At 47.8% G+C, this 17,693-nt stretch overlaps 1 protein-coding gene across 1 annotated transcript in view; it reads right to left on the bottom strand.

Annotated features, from left to right (window-relative positions):
* Positions 1-17,693, bottom strand: part of HABP4 (hyaluronan binding protein 4) — a 346,012-nt gene that overhangs the window by 8,545 nt on the left and 319,774 nt on the right. The window contains exon 7 of the mRNA XM_029617782.1: positions 2,900-3,088. Within this exon, the coding sequence (XP_029473642.1) occupies positions 2,900-3,088 (189 nt within the window). The remainder of the gene's footprint in view (positions 1-2,899; positions 3,089-17,693) is intronic.

The following is a 17,693-nucleotide window of genomic DNA, read 5'->3' as shown; positions in this document are numbered from 1 at the left end:
ATTCCTTGCGGCTAAAAGTTTTTCCGATCGTTTTGAAAACTTTTTAAGTGTGGAGAAATTTACCACAGGACTCCAAATTAACCGCGAGGCTAACGGCTCCGTGGAAAAAAGAAGACTGAAGGGAGACCCCTGTGGCAGAAAGTATAATGGCATGCTGGGCATGCTCAGTGGGCACTTTGGATGCCAGTCAAAGCTTTATTAAACTTTGACAGAAGTTTTTCCGTATAGGGCTCCATTACCGATGTCACCCACATGTGAGGACTAGCATCCTGCTTGTCCTGGGATAATGGCCTTATCTTTCCTAAGAGCCACTTTAACCCCTCGGTCATCTAATGGTCCAACCGACTCCCTCACAGGTTTCTTGCTTCGGATATATTTTTTAAAGTTTTTATTATGAGTTTTTGCCTATATTGCCAACTTCATTTCAAATTCTCTCTTCGCCTGTCTTATCAATGTTTTACACTTAATTTGACAATGCTCATGTTTTATCCTATTTTCTTCAAATGGATCCTTCTTCCAATTTTTGAAGGATTTTTTTTGGCTAAAATAGCCTCTTTCACCACCTTTTAACCATGACTGTAATCGTTTTGCCTTCTTTCCACCATTCTTAATGTGTGGAATACAAATGGACTGCGCCTCTAGGATTGTATTTTTAAACAATGTCCAAGCCTGTTGAACACTTTTTAACCTTTGCAGCTGCACCTTTCAGTTTTTTCTATTTTCCTCATTTTATCAAAGTTTCCCTTTTGAAAGTTTAGTGTTAGAGCTGCAGATTTACTTATTGTCCCCCTTCCAGTTATTAGTTTAAATTTGATCATGTTATGATCACTGTTGCCAAGTGGCCCCACCACTGTTACCTCTCTCACCAAATCCTGTGTTCCACTAAGAGTTAAATCTAAAATAGCTCCCTCTCTTGGTTGGTTCCTGAACCAATTGCTCCATGAAGCAATCATTTATTACATCCAGGAACTTTATGTCTCTAGCAAGTCCTGATGTTACATTTACCCAGTCAATATTGGGGCACTACCACGTCCTGATGGTCTTGTATAAGATTTTGAATATCATCTGGTCCCTCCCGATGCAGCCACCGCGAAACACGGGACCGTGTCGGGGGACTTTAAGCTTCTTGTTGTTACACTAACGGAGTTGCCACAGTGAATGTATTATGAATGTTCACAATAATAAAAATATGGTTTATTGATCGAATGGAACTGTATCTCTCTACTTGCACCAGTGTTCCTAGGCAATTGAAATCTCCCATTATTATTAACGCTTCTTACTTTAACACCAACAGTCCTGCTGACCAACCTAACTTTTGTGTAGTAATTAAATTAGGCACAGATAGTTAACAGAAAAATTCTAGGTACAGCTGCCTTTTTTTTTTTTTTTTTTTTTTTTTAAATTAAACAGACCTTAAAAGCCTAGGCTCAAAGGCAATGGGTAACTTGCACTGAGCAGCAGTTAAGAGCATAAGAAATTGCCATGCTGGATCAGACCAAGGGTCCATCAAGCCCAGCATCCAGTTTCCAACAGAGGCCAAAACCAGGCTACAAGAACCTTGCAAGTACACAAACACTAAGATCACCCCATGCTACAAACCTATCAGCTCTGGTATGGTTGTATTAGGCTTCCAAGACACTAGGATAACCTACATTGGATGAGCCAAACTTCAATGAGGATAGGAAGGCCAGATGTTTTGGACAATGGCTTCACTAGTTTTGGTAACTCTCTGGATTATTAGAAAACTTGGTAAGACATGGGAGGAGACCAGGGTATTACAATTTAATGTTGGTGTTGCAAGAAATAGGCCTGAAATGGCCTACCAGTGGAGGTGGCCAGTAGTTTAACAGCTTCTGGACATGCTTGGGACTGACATGGTTAGCAGTGGTAGGAAACTGAGTGAAAGTTCAGGTAAAAAAAAAAAAAAAAGGGATGAGATAGTGTTGGATTGAGTATAACAATTTACATGCTCATCTACCCAAAAGAGAAGAATCACACAACTGGGCAGACTAGATAGCTAATTTAGTCTTTCTGTTCTTTCCTATTATGTCCTTACTAGAAAAGCTCTGGAAAATACATTCTACTTGATGCCATACTGGATCACATAACCCAATGGTGTAACTGAATTGCTTGTTTTCAGAGAAATAAAGTAAGCAAATCATAATTCAATTTGCTAATATTCCTGCAAAATCTAAAAATGCTTTAAAATGTATGTCAAGTACCTTTCAAAATGTTACTTTACATGCAACTTAGTTATAAAATATGGTTATAGCAAAAAAATGCACTTTGTGGAAAAACGATTAAATTAAAGATGCCTGACCAGTGATGTAAAGCAATTTGATTTAAATTAAATGCACCCTGCAAGAAGGCTTGACGTTAAACAAAATAATCTTTGCAACACCAAAGATTGAAACACCTGAAAAAAAATTCAGCAGCAGCCTAAAATGGTGGAAATCTGTTAGAAAGCTCTCAGATGAGAGGAGAACACAAAAGATAAGAAGCAATAGTCTAACATGTAGGAAAGCCCAGGCATGCTCAGCTTTGGTTAGAACTTCTGGAAAAGTCCTCCATGCCAGCACAAGATAGAATTGTATGACCTCTGTGAATCATTCCTGCTTATTAAAGAATTAATTAGTAATATAGCTTAAAATATTGTAGAACTGAGGTCACAGATTACCTCCTCACCATAGAATTTGAATGTAAATATGTTGAAATGGTTCAAAAAACTGATTTAAGATCATGTAAGAAGCTGAAAATCAAATTTAAAACAGAAATTTGCAACAATTGAGGTATGTTCATAATGTTGGGAAATCATATCCTACTTGTTTCCTGCTCATATGAATATCATTCCTGGGCCAGCAACTAAAGAAGATTTTCGTAATAAATTACATATGCTTACCACATCGGGAGTACAATCAGTCCTCAATTCCTCTGACCTTCTGGCTCGTCCACGGCCTCCTCGTGCACCACCCCTGCTTCCACGACCAGGACGGGCAAGGCTGCCAAAATTAATATTCAGTTGGGAAGTTATGTCATTAGCAGATTTACGGAAATAGTGATGGTCCTCTTCCTCCTCCTCCTTCAGTATCTGCAAAAACAAAGACATATTTACTCAGGGCATGAAGCTTCAGAACGCACTAACCAAATAACAGTTGCTTCCTTGTAAAAGATGTTTGAAGACAGAATCTCACTAGTATTAGACTGGTGACACCACCAAATGGCACTGAAAATTTTTTCCAGTGCTTCCAGAAAAAACATGAAGACTCCTGTAGGTATGCCGCACAGGCACTTCAGTTCTGCAATTAAGCTAATGAGCTCAACGCCAAAAAGAGATGAGGAAGCTGCATGTGTATCAACTGCTGTCTTCACAGAAAACATATTACAGATAAACAACTATTTTCTCCAATATATAGGCAATTCATCTAACCACACAGATGGGACTCCCTAGCTAAGTGTTAATTACAAAAAAAACCAAAAAAAACCAAAAAAAACCTACCACCACCTTGCCAAAAGGGTGGAACAAATTTTTCGGTGTGTTAAAACTATCCCCCCCATTTTTTTTTTTTTTTTAGACACACAATAACCCTACATAATAAATGAGCCCTACTGAGGCTGGAGATAGACCATATTGAAATAAATAATTAGACACATGGCTGGTGGCAGCATTGGAGAGATTACTTACCTGATAATCTCGTTTTCCTTAGTGTAGGCAGATAGACTCATTACAAATGGGTATAGTGTGCTCGTGCTAGCAGTTGGAGACAGATCTGACGTCAGCACGTGGTACATATACCCCTGCAGGAAGTGCAGCAGCTCAGTAATCTTACTTGCAAAAGCTTCATGGATATATGTGTGACTGACCGATTGATTAACCAAACATGATTAACCTGACCGATGATAGTAGCTGGAGACCGCCAGTGTTCTCAACCAGAAGGAGTAGACACCCGGCAGGGTGGATGCCCTATGTAAGAAAACATGGCTTACCTTGAACCGGTGAAACCCCATGTATATCGGCAGCCGGGCAGGATGCTGAGCCCATCTGCCTACACTAAGGAAAACGAGATTATCAGGTAAGTAATCTCTCCATTTCCTAGCGTGTAGCAGATGGACTCATTACAAATGGGATGTACAAAAGCTACTCCTGGACTGGGTGGGAGGCTGCCCGAGGTCCGTTTAGGATTGCCCTTGCAAATGCTGTATCCTCCCTGGCCTGGACGAACAGACGGTAGAATCTGGAGAAGGTATGGAGGGAGGACCACGTTGCCGCTTTACATATCTCTGCAGGCGACAGCATCCTAGTTTCTGCCCAGGAGGCCGCTTGGGCTCTGGTAGAGTGAGCCTTGACCCATAGAGGTGGTGATTTTCCCGCTTCTACGTAGGCCGCCTTGATAACTTCCTTGATCCAGCGAGCAATAGTCGCCCATGAGGCCGCTTCTCCTTGCTTCTTCCCACTGTGAAGGACGAACAGGTCTTACGTACTGCTTCCGACATTTCCAGGTATCTGGACAGCAGCCTGCCGATGTCGAGATGGCGCAGTATTCGACCTTCTTCCGATTTCTTCAAACCTTCCATGGTTGGCAAGGATATGGTTTGGTTGAGGTGGAAGTGTGAGACTACCTTGGGTAAGAAGGAAGGAACCATGCGAAGATGGATAGTCCCTGGGGTGATCCTGAGAAACGGATCGCGGCAGGACAGCGCTTGTAGCTCTGAGATGTGGCGTGCTGAGCATATGGCCAGCAAGAACACCATTTTCAAGGTTAACAAACGAAGGGACAGGCCTCGGAGAGGTCTGAAGGCGGGTCCCGCTAGGAATTCCAAAACTAGGTTGAGGTTCCACAGGGGCACTGGCCACTTCAGTGGCGGGCGAATGTGTTTGACTCCTTTCAAGAAACGTGAAACGTCTGGGTATGTGGCAATGCTGTTGCCGTCACTCCTGGGGCCGTAGCAGGATAGCGCTGCCACCTGAACCTTGATTGAATTGAGGGACAGACCCTTCTGAAGTCCATCTTGCAGGAAATCCAGAATGATGGAGATTCTAGCGGCATGCGGATTGGTGCTGCGAGTTTCGCACCAGGCTTCAAATACTCTCCAGATCCTTATATAAGTTAGTGATGTGGAGAACTTGCGTGCTCGGAGGAGTGTATCTATTACCGGCCCCGAGTATCCCCTTTTCTTCAGTCTAGCCCTCTCAATGGCCAGACCGTAAGAGAGAATTGAGCTGGATTCTTGTGGAGGATGGGACCTTGTCGCAGCAGGTCCCTGTGAGGGGGCAGGGGTAGAGGATCCCCTGCCAGTAGTCTTCTCATGTCTGCGTACCAGGATCTTCTTGGCCAGTCCGGAGCCACCAGAAGAACCAGGCCTCTGTGCCGCTGAATCTTGTGTATAATGGCACCCAGCAGGGGCTATGGGGGAAAGGCATATAGCAGGATCCCCGGAGGCCACGGCTGCACCAGGGCGTCGATCCCGTGGGATAGAGGATCCCGCCTGCGACTGAAGTATCTGGTACTTGAGCGTTGGACCTGTCTGCTAGTAGGTCCATGCCCGGAGTCCCCCACTGATCCACAATCATCTGGAAGGCCGTGGATGACAGCTGCCATTCCCCCGGGTTTAGGCTTTCTCTGCTGAGGAAGTCTGCCGTGGTGTTGTCCTTCCCGGCGATGTGGACGGCGGAGATGTCCTGGAGATTTGTTTCCGCCCAAGTCATCAGGGGAGCTACTTCTAAGGATACCTGTCGGCTTCTGGTTCCGCCCTGTCGGTTGATGTATGCCACCATGGTGGTGTTGTCCGACATCACTGACTGCTCTGTTTCGAAGTCTGTGGGCAAATCGCAGGCAGGCTAACCTGACTGCCCGTGCCTCTAGTCGGTTGATGTTCCACCCCGACTCTTCTCTGTTCCACCGCCCTTGGGCAGTTAGCTCTTCGCAGTGTGCTCCCCAGCCGCTTAGGCTGGCATCTGTCGTGAGCAGGGTCCAGGTTGGGGAGGACATTCTTGACCCCCGGCTCATGTGGCCGGGCTGCAACCACCACCGTAGCTGATTCCGCACTCTGGCTGGTAGAGGTAGGGGTACGGTGTAGTTCTGTGATCGTGGGCTCCACCGAGATAGGAGGGCGCGTTGTAATGGTCTCTTATGAGCCCGCGCCCATGGTATCACCTCCAGAGTGGATACCATAAGGCCGAGGACCTGTAGGTAATCCCAAGCTGTGGGCCGGGTGGCGCTCAGCAGGGCCAGCAGACGATTCCGGAACTTTGATCTCCTCTTGGAGGTCAGACTGACCTTGTCTTCCTGGGTGTTGAATCGGACTCCTAGGTATTCCAGCGACTGAGAAGGCTGTAGGGAACTCTTGTTCAAGTTTACTACCCATCCTAGGCTTTCCAGAAGAGCTATAACTCTATTGGTTGCCTGGTGGCTCTCCTCCTGTGACTTTGCCCTGATCAGCCAATCGTCCAGGTAAGGATGGACGAGGATTCCTTCCTTCCTGAGTGACGCCGTCACTACTATTATGACCTTGGTAAAGGTCCGCGGCGCGGTGGCTAACCCGAAGGGTAAAGCTCGGAACTGGAAGTGTTGGTTCAGGACCTTGAAGCGTAAATAGCGCTGGTGATCCCGATGGATTGGGATATGCAAGTAGGCTTCCGACAGATCTAGGGATGTGAGAAACTCCCCTGGCTGTACTGAACTTTTGACAGACCGCAGAGTTTCCATGCGAAAGCTGGGGACCCGCAGGTGCCGGTTGACTGACTTGAGGTCCAGGACGGGCCTGAAAGTGCCCTCCTTCTTGGGCACTATGAAATAAATGGAATAATGCCCAGAATTTATCTCCCCAGCAGGCACTGGGATTATGGCTTTTAGGGACAGGAGCCTCCGCAAGGTAACTTCTAGTGCCGTCCTCTTGAGGGGCGAACAAGGAGATTCCACAAACTTGTCCGGCGGGAGCTGAAGAAGTCCAGGTAATACCCTTCTTGGATGATGGCGAGGACCCACTGGTCCGAGGTAATCTCGACCCACCTGCAGTAGAAGAGGGTTAGCCTGCCCCCTATGGCTGCTACCCCCGGATGGGTCGGCTGATTGTCATTGTGGGGTATGGCCGGGACCCGAACCCGAGCCGGTTCCCCTCTTGTTGCACTTAGTCCGAAAGGACTGGTTCCTGGCCTGCGAACGAGGTGCTTGGTAGCGAGTCCTGTAAGGATTGAAGCACTGAGAGTTTCTACCTCTGGATGGTCTAGGAAAAGGGCGCTGGCTCCTCCTTGACCTGTCTTCTGGTAGACGGGGTAACGGAGAGGTGCCCCATTTATTGGCCAGTTTCTCGAGGTTGCTGCCGAACAGGAGGGATCCCTTAAAGGGCATTCTCGTGAGACGTGTCTTGGAGGAGGAGTCGGCCGACCAATTACTTAGCCAGAGCTGTCTCCTGGCTGCCACTGAGGATGACACTCCCTTGGCTGCCGTACAGACTAGGTCGGAGGCTGCGTCAGTGAGGAACGAGAGAGCCGATTCCATCTCTTCTCCCGGGGTGTTGTTCCTAGCCTGTGATAAACAGGAACGCGTCACCACGGTGCAGCAGGTCGCAATTCGTAGGGACATGGCTCCCACCTCAAAGGCTTGTTTCAGAATGGCATCAATGCGCCGGTCATGTGTATCCTTGAGGGCCGTCCCCCCTTCCACCGGAATGGTGGTGCGCTTCACAATTGCGCTAACTATGGCATCTACCTGGTGGCACGCTAGCATCTCCTTGGTTGCCGGGTCTAAGGGGTACATGCCAGCCAAGGCCCGACCCCCTTTGAATGAGGCCTCCGGCGCATTCCATTCCAGATCGATTAGCTGCTGTGCTGCTCATAGGAGGGGAAAATGGTGAGTCGTTTGGCGCAAGGGTGTTCTCATTCTAGGTTCCCCTGGGGTGTCATGGCCCGGGAGAGCCAGTTCCGACAGGCATTGTGAAATCAGGCCTGGGAGATCCTCTTTCAGAAAGAAACGCCGCATGGTCCGATATGATTCGATCCCCAAGGGAAGTTCTCCCTCCTCGGGGGGGCTCGTCATCTTCCTCAGAGCAATCTGAATCCCCATAAGTGGGGCTTCCGGGTGGCGAGTGGCCGTGCCTAGGCCTTGAGGGTCCAGGGGCCGGGTCATTCGGTACGTATGGACCCGTTCGGGGAGCAGACTGCATTGTGACAAAGGCATGAATCCCCTTGAATAATTCCACCCAGGAGAGCGAAGCCGGATCTGACCTTAGGGGCACCAGGTCTCTCAGGTTCCCTGGCTGCTTGCTGCTGCCTGCTAGGTCCGGGGTGTTCCCTGAGGAACTGGCAAGTACGCTGGGCTGCGACCAGTCCTGGCCTGGAACTCCCAGGGCCTCTTCACATTGGGCACATAGGGAGTCTGCTTCCTCGCTCTGAGTGGCTCTGAGGTTGCATGCAGAGCAGAGGCTTATGCCTGATTCTGGAGGTGCCGGCTCCGCTGACACATGGGCTCTCTTACGCTCCATCTCGTCTGTGAACCCAGCTGGAGTCTACGCTTTGTAATATGCGCGAAAGATGTGCGCCTACCAATCTGCGCCTGTCCACGTATCAACGTGCGCCTATGAACGTGCGCTTAACAACGTGCGCTTAACAACGTGCACCTATCAACGTGCGCCTAGCAATGTGCGGTTAGCAACGGGCGCCTATCAACATGCGCTTAGCAACGGGCGCCTAACAACGTACGCCTAAGTACGTGCGCGTAGCAACATGCGCCTATTGCACGGTAACGAACCAGGGCAGAAGGCAAGCAGGCAGGCAAAATGGCGACCCCCTTGGCGGGTTGCCCCGTAGGCAGACTCTGCTAATCCTCACTTCCTCGGAGACCAACAAGTAAAGATGTACGCCTTACCTTGTCTTCGGCGCTTCCCGGCTGCGACCCGGGCGGTCTCTGGCTGCGGGGGGAGAGGGTGATTACCGTCACTGCAGCGCTCGAGGAAGTGCACTCGCTGCCTCTAGGCCACACCCGAACTCGTCTCGCTCGAGGGCCAAGTCCACGCCGGGACAGAGGCTGCCTCTATGCCGCGCCTCTATGCCTTCTCTCTCGGGGGCTAGGTCCCTGCCGCGAGTCGGCCACCGGACCGAGGCTCTTACCTCCGAGGGGACCACGGAAATCGCCTTGGGAAACTCAACCGGCGGAGGGACCGAATGGTATCACCGCAGGAGTGCGGGGCTCGTCTTCAGGTAGGTTTCTTCTATGAATTTAGTCGTTAGAATTTGGAAAAACGCTCAGTGAGCGTGAGGTAGCTCCAAACTGCTTTGGAGACGGAAATTACTGAATTGCTGCACTTCCTGCAGGGGTATATGTACCCGTGCTGACGTCAGATCCGTCTCCAACTGCTAGCACGAGCACACTATACCCACTTGTTTTGAGTCCATCTGCTACACGCTAGGAAAGAACCTTTTTGTTGTGGAGGCAAGGGGCAGGGGGGTCAGAGGAAAGTCTCCTCAGCTATAAGAAATGCTTTCTTGGTGCTCTACTCGGATACCTCCTAATTAGCAGGATGGGTCAGGAGTGGAAGCAAACAGAGTCTGAAGCATTGCACAATTGGCTTTACTCTGAGCCACCACTTTGTTGACCTTATCCTCAAAGAGATTCTTCTCAGTGCATGAGTGGCATGTCCAATAATCTTTCCGGAGCAGAGATGTGAGGTCCACAGTCAGGGAAGTCTGAATTTTTCAATACCCACTGTGGAGACTATCTGTCATCTCAAAACCAAAGGTCAACCAGACCATGTGTTTCCCATATTCCATACTTGCCCCCAGTATTTCAAAGTCAACAGTTATACTGTTTGAGGAAGCTGCCTTGCTGCTTTTTTCATCTTTGGAATTTCCTATGAATACTGGCTGCCTTGCCCCCCAAAAAATGGAACAAGCTACTATCCCTTCACCTTGAAACAAACAACATTGTCAGAAAACAAAATAAGGTACAGCTATTCACCCAGGGCTTCTTACATTTCTGACATACTTTCTCCTTGGCTACCAGACCTATCATTAAAGACTCTTTCCCCTAAGGACCTTTATTTTAGCATGTATTTATATATCATTCTCCTTCTTACAGAAACATGCATCACCACTTTATACTATTATGGTTCAACTCATCTATGAGTCAATCTCCTTGGACACACACTGACAAACCAATCTACCTCAAACATCAAATCTGATTACTACACACTCTGGCTTTAATTCTGTACAAATTGTATATTGTGAACCAAGATTCAACTGTAATCGTGACTAATCTTGTTGAAATCTGCCTAGTGACTATTAATTGGCAAAAGGTGGCATATCAAATACCTACAAATAAAGAGCAGATAGGATGCAATGTAGGCACTGAGCAAAGCTCCCCGAAAAAAAAAAATCATTCTTCCTAAGAGATTACAGGGTTTTAGAATCTTTCACCAGAGGAACGGGTTCTGGACCTATTAGCTTTTTTGAGAGTGGATTTGACTACTACAGATTGGTGTGGCAGCTCCCAAATGCTGCTTTTCACATTTGGGAGCCTTCATGACCAGATATATCATATGGGTAACAGAATGGATTAGACGCCAGGTAGTCCAATTCTGAGCTTTATTTGAATGGAGACGTGATCTTTACATGTATGCCCGACTCAGGCCGAGTTTCGCCCCCCGTAGGGGCTGCCTCAGGGCCTGTATATAGTGAATTGTAATGGATAATCAAAATAATATTACACAGTATCTCTGTGGTCTGTTCTGCCAATGCAGGAACTCAAAGCAGTCACGCTCTAAGTTTGTTTTAGCCGGCAGAGCAGGGGCGCGTTCCTGCCGTCAGAAGTTATATTAAACAAGCGGTGAATTATTCTGAGGAGACTACGATCACAGATTGTCTCCGCTCAACAAGCAGCAATGTCTCCGCTTGTTTAATATAACTTCTGATGGCAGAACGCGCCCCTGCTCTGCCGGCTAAAACAAACTTAGAGCGTGACTGCTTTGAGTAGTCTTTCTTTTTTCTATAGTAAGTTCCCGCATCGGCAGAACAGACCACAGTAGATATTACATGAGAATTATTATTAACCAAGATGGAACCTCCCTCAGACCCAGTCACCAAGGGCTCCATAATACCACTCAGACCAGCCACTGCAGTAGTAGCTAGGTTCCCAACCGCAGATCTTTCATTAATGCGCAAGGGATTAGCTGGAGGTCATTTTCCCTTTGGACTTAGAGTTACAGTTTCCAATTCTCTGCTCAAATTACCTTGCAGCAATGAATTGGACCTTATGACATGCTAATACATAGGCCCTTTAAAGGGAGTAAAGCTCTGAGATCAAAAATGTTTCCCCTTCCTTTTTTCCCCATATTATACACGGTAAAAAAACTAGGCATAAGGGGCACGCTCTTTAGCATACCACTGTTCAACACGTTAAGTAGCCCCCGGAAGTCAGGTGACTCGAAACTCACAGGTGGTCAGATAACGCTTGCGGCACTCCCGCCCAGGATCAGAGATTCGGGTAAGCTGCTGTCCCTGACTGCTAGCATGTTTTAATGGTGAGGTGAAAGAAGCAATTAAAGCCAAAAGGAAACCAGGCAAGAGTATAAGCACTGGCAAGTCAGATGCAAAACAGCAATAAAGGAGACAGTTGGGCCGTTAGGTGATTGACTTGGTCTTCACACATTTTTGTAACATACCCAACACCTGAATGGGTAACTTTAATGGTGATAATTCTGAGCAACTAAAACAAATCTGTGATAAGGGAAGATGTAACAGACAAAACTGACAAAACCCAGAGTAACAAATAAGAAAATTATTCCTCACCTGCTAATTTTCGTTCCTGTGTAGTACCATGGATCAGTCCAGATGGTGGGTTATGTTCCCCGTCCAGCAGATGGGAGTCAGAATAAAAACAACTCGAGAGGGGGCACTATATAAGCCCCTCCCCTTTCCTCAATCTTCAGTAAACTAGACTAGCAAAGCCAACAAGAGAGGAGATAGAGGGATCAAGTAAAGAGAAGCCCGAAAACAAGGCCAAAAAAGTGAAATTTGACTAAACATTACCCCAAAGGGAACTTGCCAACAGAACGTGAACCATAACTAACACTGGAAAAAATCCCAGGAAACAGAGAGAAGTAACAGAAAGACTGACCTTCGAGAGGAGTCAACAATCCCAACTGAGAAGAGAAAAACCCCGTAAAATACAGGGAGGGCATCTGGACTGATCCATGGTACTACAGGAACGAAAATTAGCAGGTGAGGAATAATTTTCTTTTCCCTGTACGTACCAGGATCAGTCCAGACGGTGGGATGTACCAAAGCTTCCCTTACTATGGGTGGGCCACAGACAGCCTCGCTCGAAGGACTTTATCCCCAAAAGAATCCAAACCTGGCGCCCGGACATCTAAACGATAGTGGCGCGCAAAGGTGTGGAGAGACGTCCACGTGGCTGCCCTGCAGATCTCCTGGGGAGATACCGAAGAACTTTCCGCCCAGGAAGTCGCCTGGGACCGAAGTGAATGTGCCCGAACAGAAATTGGAGGGATTTTCCCGGCCCCAAGATATGCGGCTGAGATCGCCCCTTTAAGCCAACTGGCAACAGTTGCTTTGGAGGCCAGATGACCCTTCCGAGGACCCGACCAGAGTACGAATAAGTGGTCCGAGAGATGAAACTCGTTAGTGACCGATAGATATTGAAGGAGACACCTGACATCAAGCTTGCGGAGTTCCCTGGGTTCCGTCGAAGCGAAGGAAGGCAAATCGACAGATTGGTTACTATGGAAAGCTGAGACTACCTTTGGTAAGAATGACGGGACCATGCGTAAAGAGACTCCTTAGTCAGTAAAGCGAAGATATGGCTCACGACAAGACAACGCCTGAAGCTCCGAAATACGACGGGCCAAACAGATAGCCACCAGAAATATTATCTTGAGCGTGAGATCCTTGATAGAAGCAGACCTAAGAGGCTCGAAAGGCGGCCCGCTCAGTATACGAAGTACTAAGTTAAGATTCCAAGACGGACAAGGCGGTCTCGAGGGTGGCTTCAGGTGTCTAGCACCTTGCAGAAAACGTACAATATCTGGGTGAGCCGACAGCCTTGAGTCCTGCCCATTGTGCAGGAAAGCCCCTAATGCCGCAACTTGTACCCTAAGTGAATTATAGGCTAACCCCAAATCCAGACCGGCCTGCAAGAAGGAAAGGACTTGCGTCACCGAAGCAGAGACCGGACGAATAGAACGCTCCTGGCACCATACTTCAAAGACTTTCCAGACGCGCATGTAAGTGACAGAGGTAGACGTCTTGCGTGCCCTTAGGAGAGTGGAAATCACTCCCTCGGAGTATCCACGCCGTCTCAACTTGCGCCTCTCAAAAGCCAAGCTGCAAGACAGAAGCGATCTGCCTGCTCGAAAAATATAGGACCCTGTCGCAGTAGGTGGAAGAGATGATTGAGCCGCAGGGGTCCCTCCGTCACTAGATGAAGAAGGTCCGCAAACCAGGGCTGTCGGGGCCATTTCGGTGCCACTAGAATGACTGGACCCAGATGGCTCTCTATGCGACGGAGAACCTTCCCCACCAGGGGCCACGGAGGGAAGACATACAGTAAGATCTTCCGAGGCCACGGTAGAACCAGGGCATCGACTCCTTCCGCCCCGTATTCTCTTCGTCGGCTGAAGAATCGAGGGGCCTTTGCGTTTGCGGCCGTGGCCATGAGGTCCATGTGAGGAGTCCCCCAGCGGGAGGTTATTAGACTCATTGCTTCCTTGGAAAGCTCCCATTCTCCGAGATCTAAGCACTGTCGGCTTAAGAAGTCCGCCTGTATATTGTCCACGCCCGCAATGTGAGAGGCTGCCAGACGACTCAAGTTGACCTCCGCCCACTGCATCAGTCTGTCCGCTTCCAGTGAGACGTGACGGCTCCTTGTGCCCCCCTGACGGTTGATGTACGATACCGTGGTCGCGTTGTCTGAAAGGACCCTGACCGCCCGATGGCGGACCAAGGGAAGAAACTCCTGCAACGCCAGGTGCACCGTTCTCGTTTCCAGACGGTTGATGGGCCACCGGGACTGTTACGCTGTCCAAGTGCCCTGAATGGAATCCGCCCCGCAGACTGCTCCCCAGCCGGTCAGACTTGCGTCCGTGGTGACGACCACCCAGTCTGGGACCTCCAGGGAGACCCCTCGTGCTAGGTGGCGAGGAACCAGCCACCAGCGGAGACTGAGCCTTGCAACAGTCTGTATTGGGAGAACCTCCTGAAATTCCCGCGACACTGGCTTCCAACGGGATAACAAGGCCCACTGAAGAGGACACAGATGCGCAAACGCCCACGGGACTAGGTCTATGGTGGAGGCCATGGACCCCAGTACCTGTAGGTAGTTCCATGCTGTGGGTGCCTGGAGAGATTGGAACTGGAGGATCTGTTCACGCAAGGCATGTGCCCAGTCCTCGCTTAGAAACACCTGTCCCAGATTTGTATCAAAGCGCGCACCCAGAAAATTCAACGACTGGGATGGAGAGAGACTGCTCTTGGGAAAGTTGATGATCCACCCTAGGGACCGAAGTAATCGCACCACCTTGCTGACCGCTTGGACCCCCTCGGTGCGAGATTTTGCCCGGATAAGCCAGTCGTCCAGGTAAGGGTGCATCAGAACCCCATCTCGGCACAGGGCTGCAGCCACAACCACCATAATCTTGTAAAAACCCGTGGAGCTGTCGCCAAACCAAACGGGAGTGCTTGAAACTGAAAATGCTGTCCTAGAATTTTGAAACGAAGATAGCGGTGGTGCGCCCTGTGAATCGGGATATGCAGGTAAGCTTCCGTTATATCCAAGGATGCGAGGAATTCCCCTGGGTGGACCGCTGCCAGTACTGAGCGTAGAGTTTCCATGTGGAAACGTGGGACCCGGAGGTACTGGTTGACAGTCTTGACGTCCAGGATGGGCCGAAAATTGCCCTCTTTCTTGGGCACCACAAAAAAAATGGAATAATGACCCCGGCCCAGTTCGGCAGCAGATATTGGGGTAATTGCCCCCAAAGAGAGAAGACGGTCGAGAGTTTGCCGGACTGCTTCTCTCTTGAGAAAAGAGCCGCAGGGGGAGAAAAGAAACCTGTCTCTGGGCGGGTGGACAAAATCCAAGGCATAGCCGGAGGGGGGGGGGGGGATAAAAGAAACGAGGTACAGACCTGGCAGCAAGCACCTCATGACTCAAAAGGCAGAAACCAGCTGAGTCTCCTCAGAAAACTAAATTGTTTCAAAATTATACCTTTTACTTATTTACTTGATCCCTTTATGAGAAAAAAGCAAAACAGAAAACTAGAAAACCTAATCTCCTGCACTGGGGACCGCAGAGTCCCCTGCTCACATCTGCTGGAGTCAGAAGAATACTGAAGATTGAGGAAAGGGGAGGGACTTATATAGTGCCCCCTCTCGAGTTTTTTTTATTCTGACTCATCTGCTGGATGGGGAACATAACCCACCGTCTGGACTGATCCTGGTACATACAGGGAACACCAGGACCAGATGGCATCCACCCCAGGTCTTAAAACTTGACATGAAATTACAAACCTGCTGCTAGTAATCTGCAACCTATCACTTAAAACAGCCACAATACCTGATGACTAAGACTGCTGATTTTTAAAAAAGGTTCCCGAGTGACCCAGGAAACTATAGGCCAATGAGCCAGATGCCTATGCCAGGCAAAATGATAAATGCTATTCTTAAAAACAAAATCACTGGCCATACAGACAGAAATGGCTTAATGGGGAAGTCAACATGGTTTCAAGTAAAGGGAAGCTTTTCCTTACCAAACTTTTGGTTTATTTTTTTTTTTTAATAGGCATAACAAACATTTAGATCAAGGTCAACCAGTTGATATAAGGTATTTGTCAAAAACCCAATGTTCCCACTTTCCAGGTGGGGAAAAAAAAAGTCATTGGTGGAATACCACAGTACTGGGTCCTGTGCTGTTAACATTCATAAAAGATATGGAAAATGGAATGACAAGTGAAGGGATCAAATTTGAAGATGACACAAAATTATTAAAAGAGCAGCAGACTGAAAGAAAACACAGAAGGACCTTGTGAGTCTAGGAGGCTGGGCATCTGAATGGCAGTTGAATTTTAATGTCAAAAAGCACAAAGTAATGAACATAGGGAAAAATTATTCCAACCACAAGCGTACAACATTGGGTTCTGTATTGGGAGTTTCCACCCAGGAAAGGACCTTAATTTCCTTGGAAACATTTTGAAATCCTCTGCTCAGTGCGCGGTGGAGATAAAAAAAAAAAGAAGTTAGGAATAATCCGAAAAGAAATGGAGAATAAAATAGAAAATATCATATTATCTTTATTGATCCATGGTGCACACATTTGAGTACTGTGTGAAGTTCTGATTGTTAGATCTAAAAAAAACAGACGTAGCAGAACTAGAAAGGGTGCAGTTGATGCCAACAAAAATGATAAATGGGATGGCACAGCTCTCCTAAGATGAGAAATTATGCATGATTAAGATGTAATAGCTTAATAAAGGATAGTTATTTACCCTTTCAAACAATACTAAAACAAGGGGATGCTCCATAAAACTAACAGAAGATTTATAACAAATCATAGAAAGTTTTATCAATCCGTGTATAATCAAGCTGTGGAACCTGCTTCAATAGGATGTGGTCAAGGGGGCCACCATAGCAGGGTTACTTTAAAAGATCCAGGTTTCGAACTCCACAGCCCCAGTTCCAGAGGCCCCACACCCTTTGCAGTTGAAGAGGTCTGGAAGGCTCATCTGCATACTGCTCCCAGCATCCCCGGGGAGAGGACTCCAGAGGTCACAGTGAATGATTCAGGTTTCAAACTCCACAGCCCCAGCTTACAGAGGCCCCACACCCTTTGCAGTAGAAGGACTGGAAGCGTGTGCCCAGCAGCACGCAAATCTCAAACCTGTCAGTCCTTTGAGTGAAGATCAACTTAATGGTGGTTGAAGAGGATTGGTAAGCATAGCCTTGGAAATTTTTAGGACTTAAAAAAAATTTGGAGAGGTTTAATAGTGGGATATATTCTTTTAGAGTTTGTGTGTTTGAGATAAGCAAGCCAGAGGGAGTTAATTTGAGTGTGTCTTTCCCTCCCACCAACCCCTAACTCAACCCTTGATTTTTAGGCAAGAGACACTTTCTCAGTAAAAATCAATCAAGCTCTTTTCTAAATCATACTATTGCACCAGCCCTTATTGAGAGTTTAATCATCCCCTTGTAGGGATATACCTATAAATTTAAAGTACTCTAATTCCAACTCCCTTAGCAACCTAAACTTAACTAGGAACTCAACAAAATTAAGATGAAGGCAGCAGTCCAGCAGCAAAAGGGGGGCTTTCCAGTCTTTTGCATAGAGTGTCACATGTATGATTTTTTTCCCTGCCAGTGAGAGATCATATGTGTGCACCCGCTGCAAAGAGCTCCTGGCTCTCAGAACAAGTCCAATCTCTGGAGGCTAGAGTGGCAGACCTGGAGGAGCTGAGGCAGACAGAGAGGTACATTGATGAGACCTTCAGGGACATAGCCAAGTCCTAAATCCAGTCTGGCAACCCTGGTGCTGCCTTGGATCAGAAAGGTCTCACAGAGGAAGTGACGTCACATTGCAAAATGGACATCTGAGCCCTTTTCTCCATCCCCTCTACGCAGCATTTAATGATTAAGTCTAACAGCCCTTTGCAAAATCTGCTTAAAGCAGCTGAAAACACTGTCTCTCAGAGCA

Source organism: Rhinatrema bivittatum, chromosome 1 (genome assembly GCF_901001135.1).
Source record: "Rhinatrema bivittatum chromosome 1, aRhiBiv1.1, whole genome shotgun sequence".
NCBI classification, from domain to species: Eukaryota; Metazoa; Chordata; class Amphibia; order Gymnophiona; family Rhinatrematidae; genus Rhinatrema; species Rhinatrema bivittatum.
Note: the sequence above shows the minus strand (reverse complement) of the source record. Positions and strands in the feature narration are given on the sequence as shown.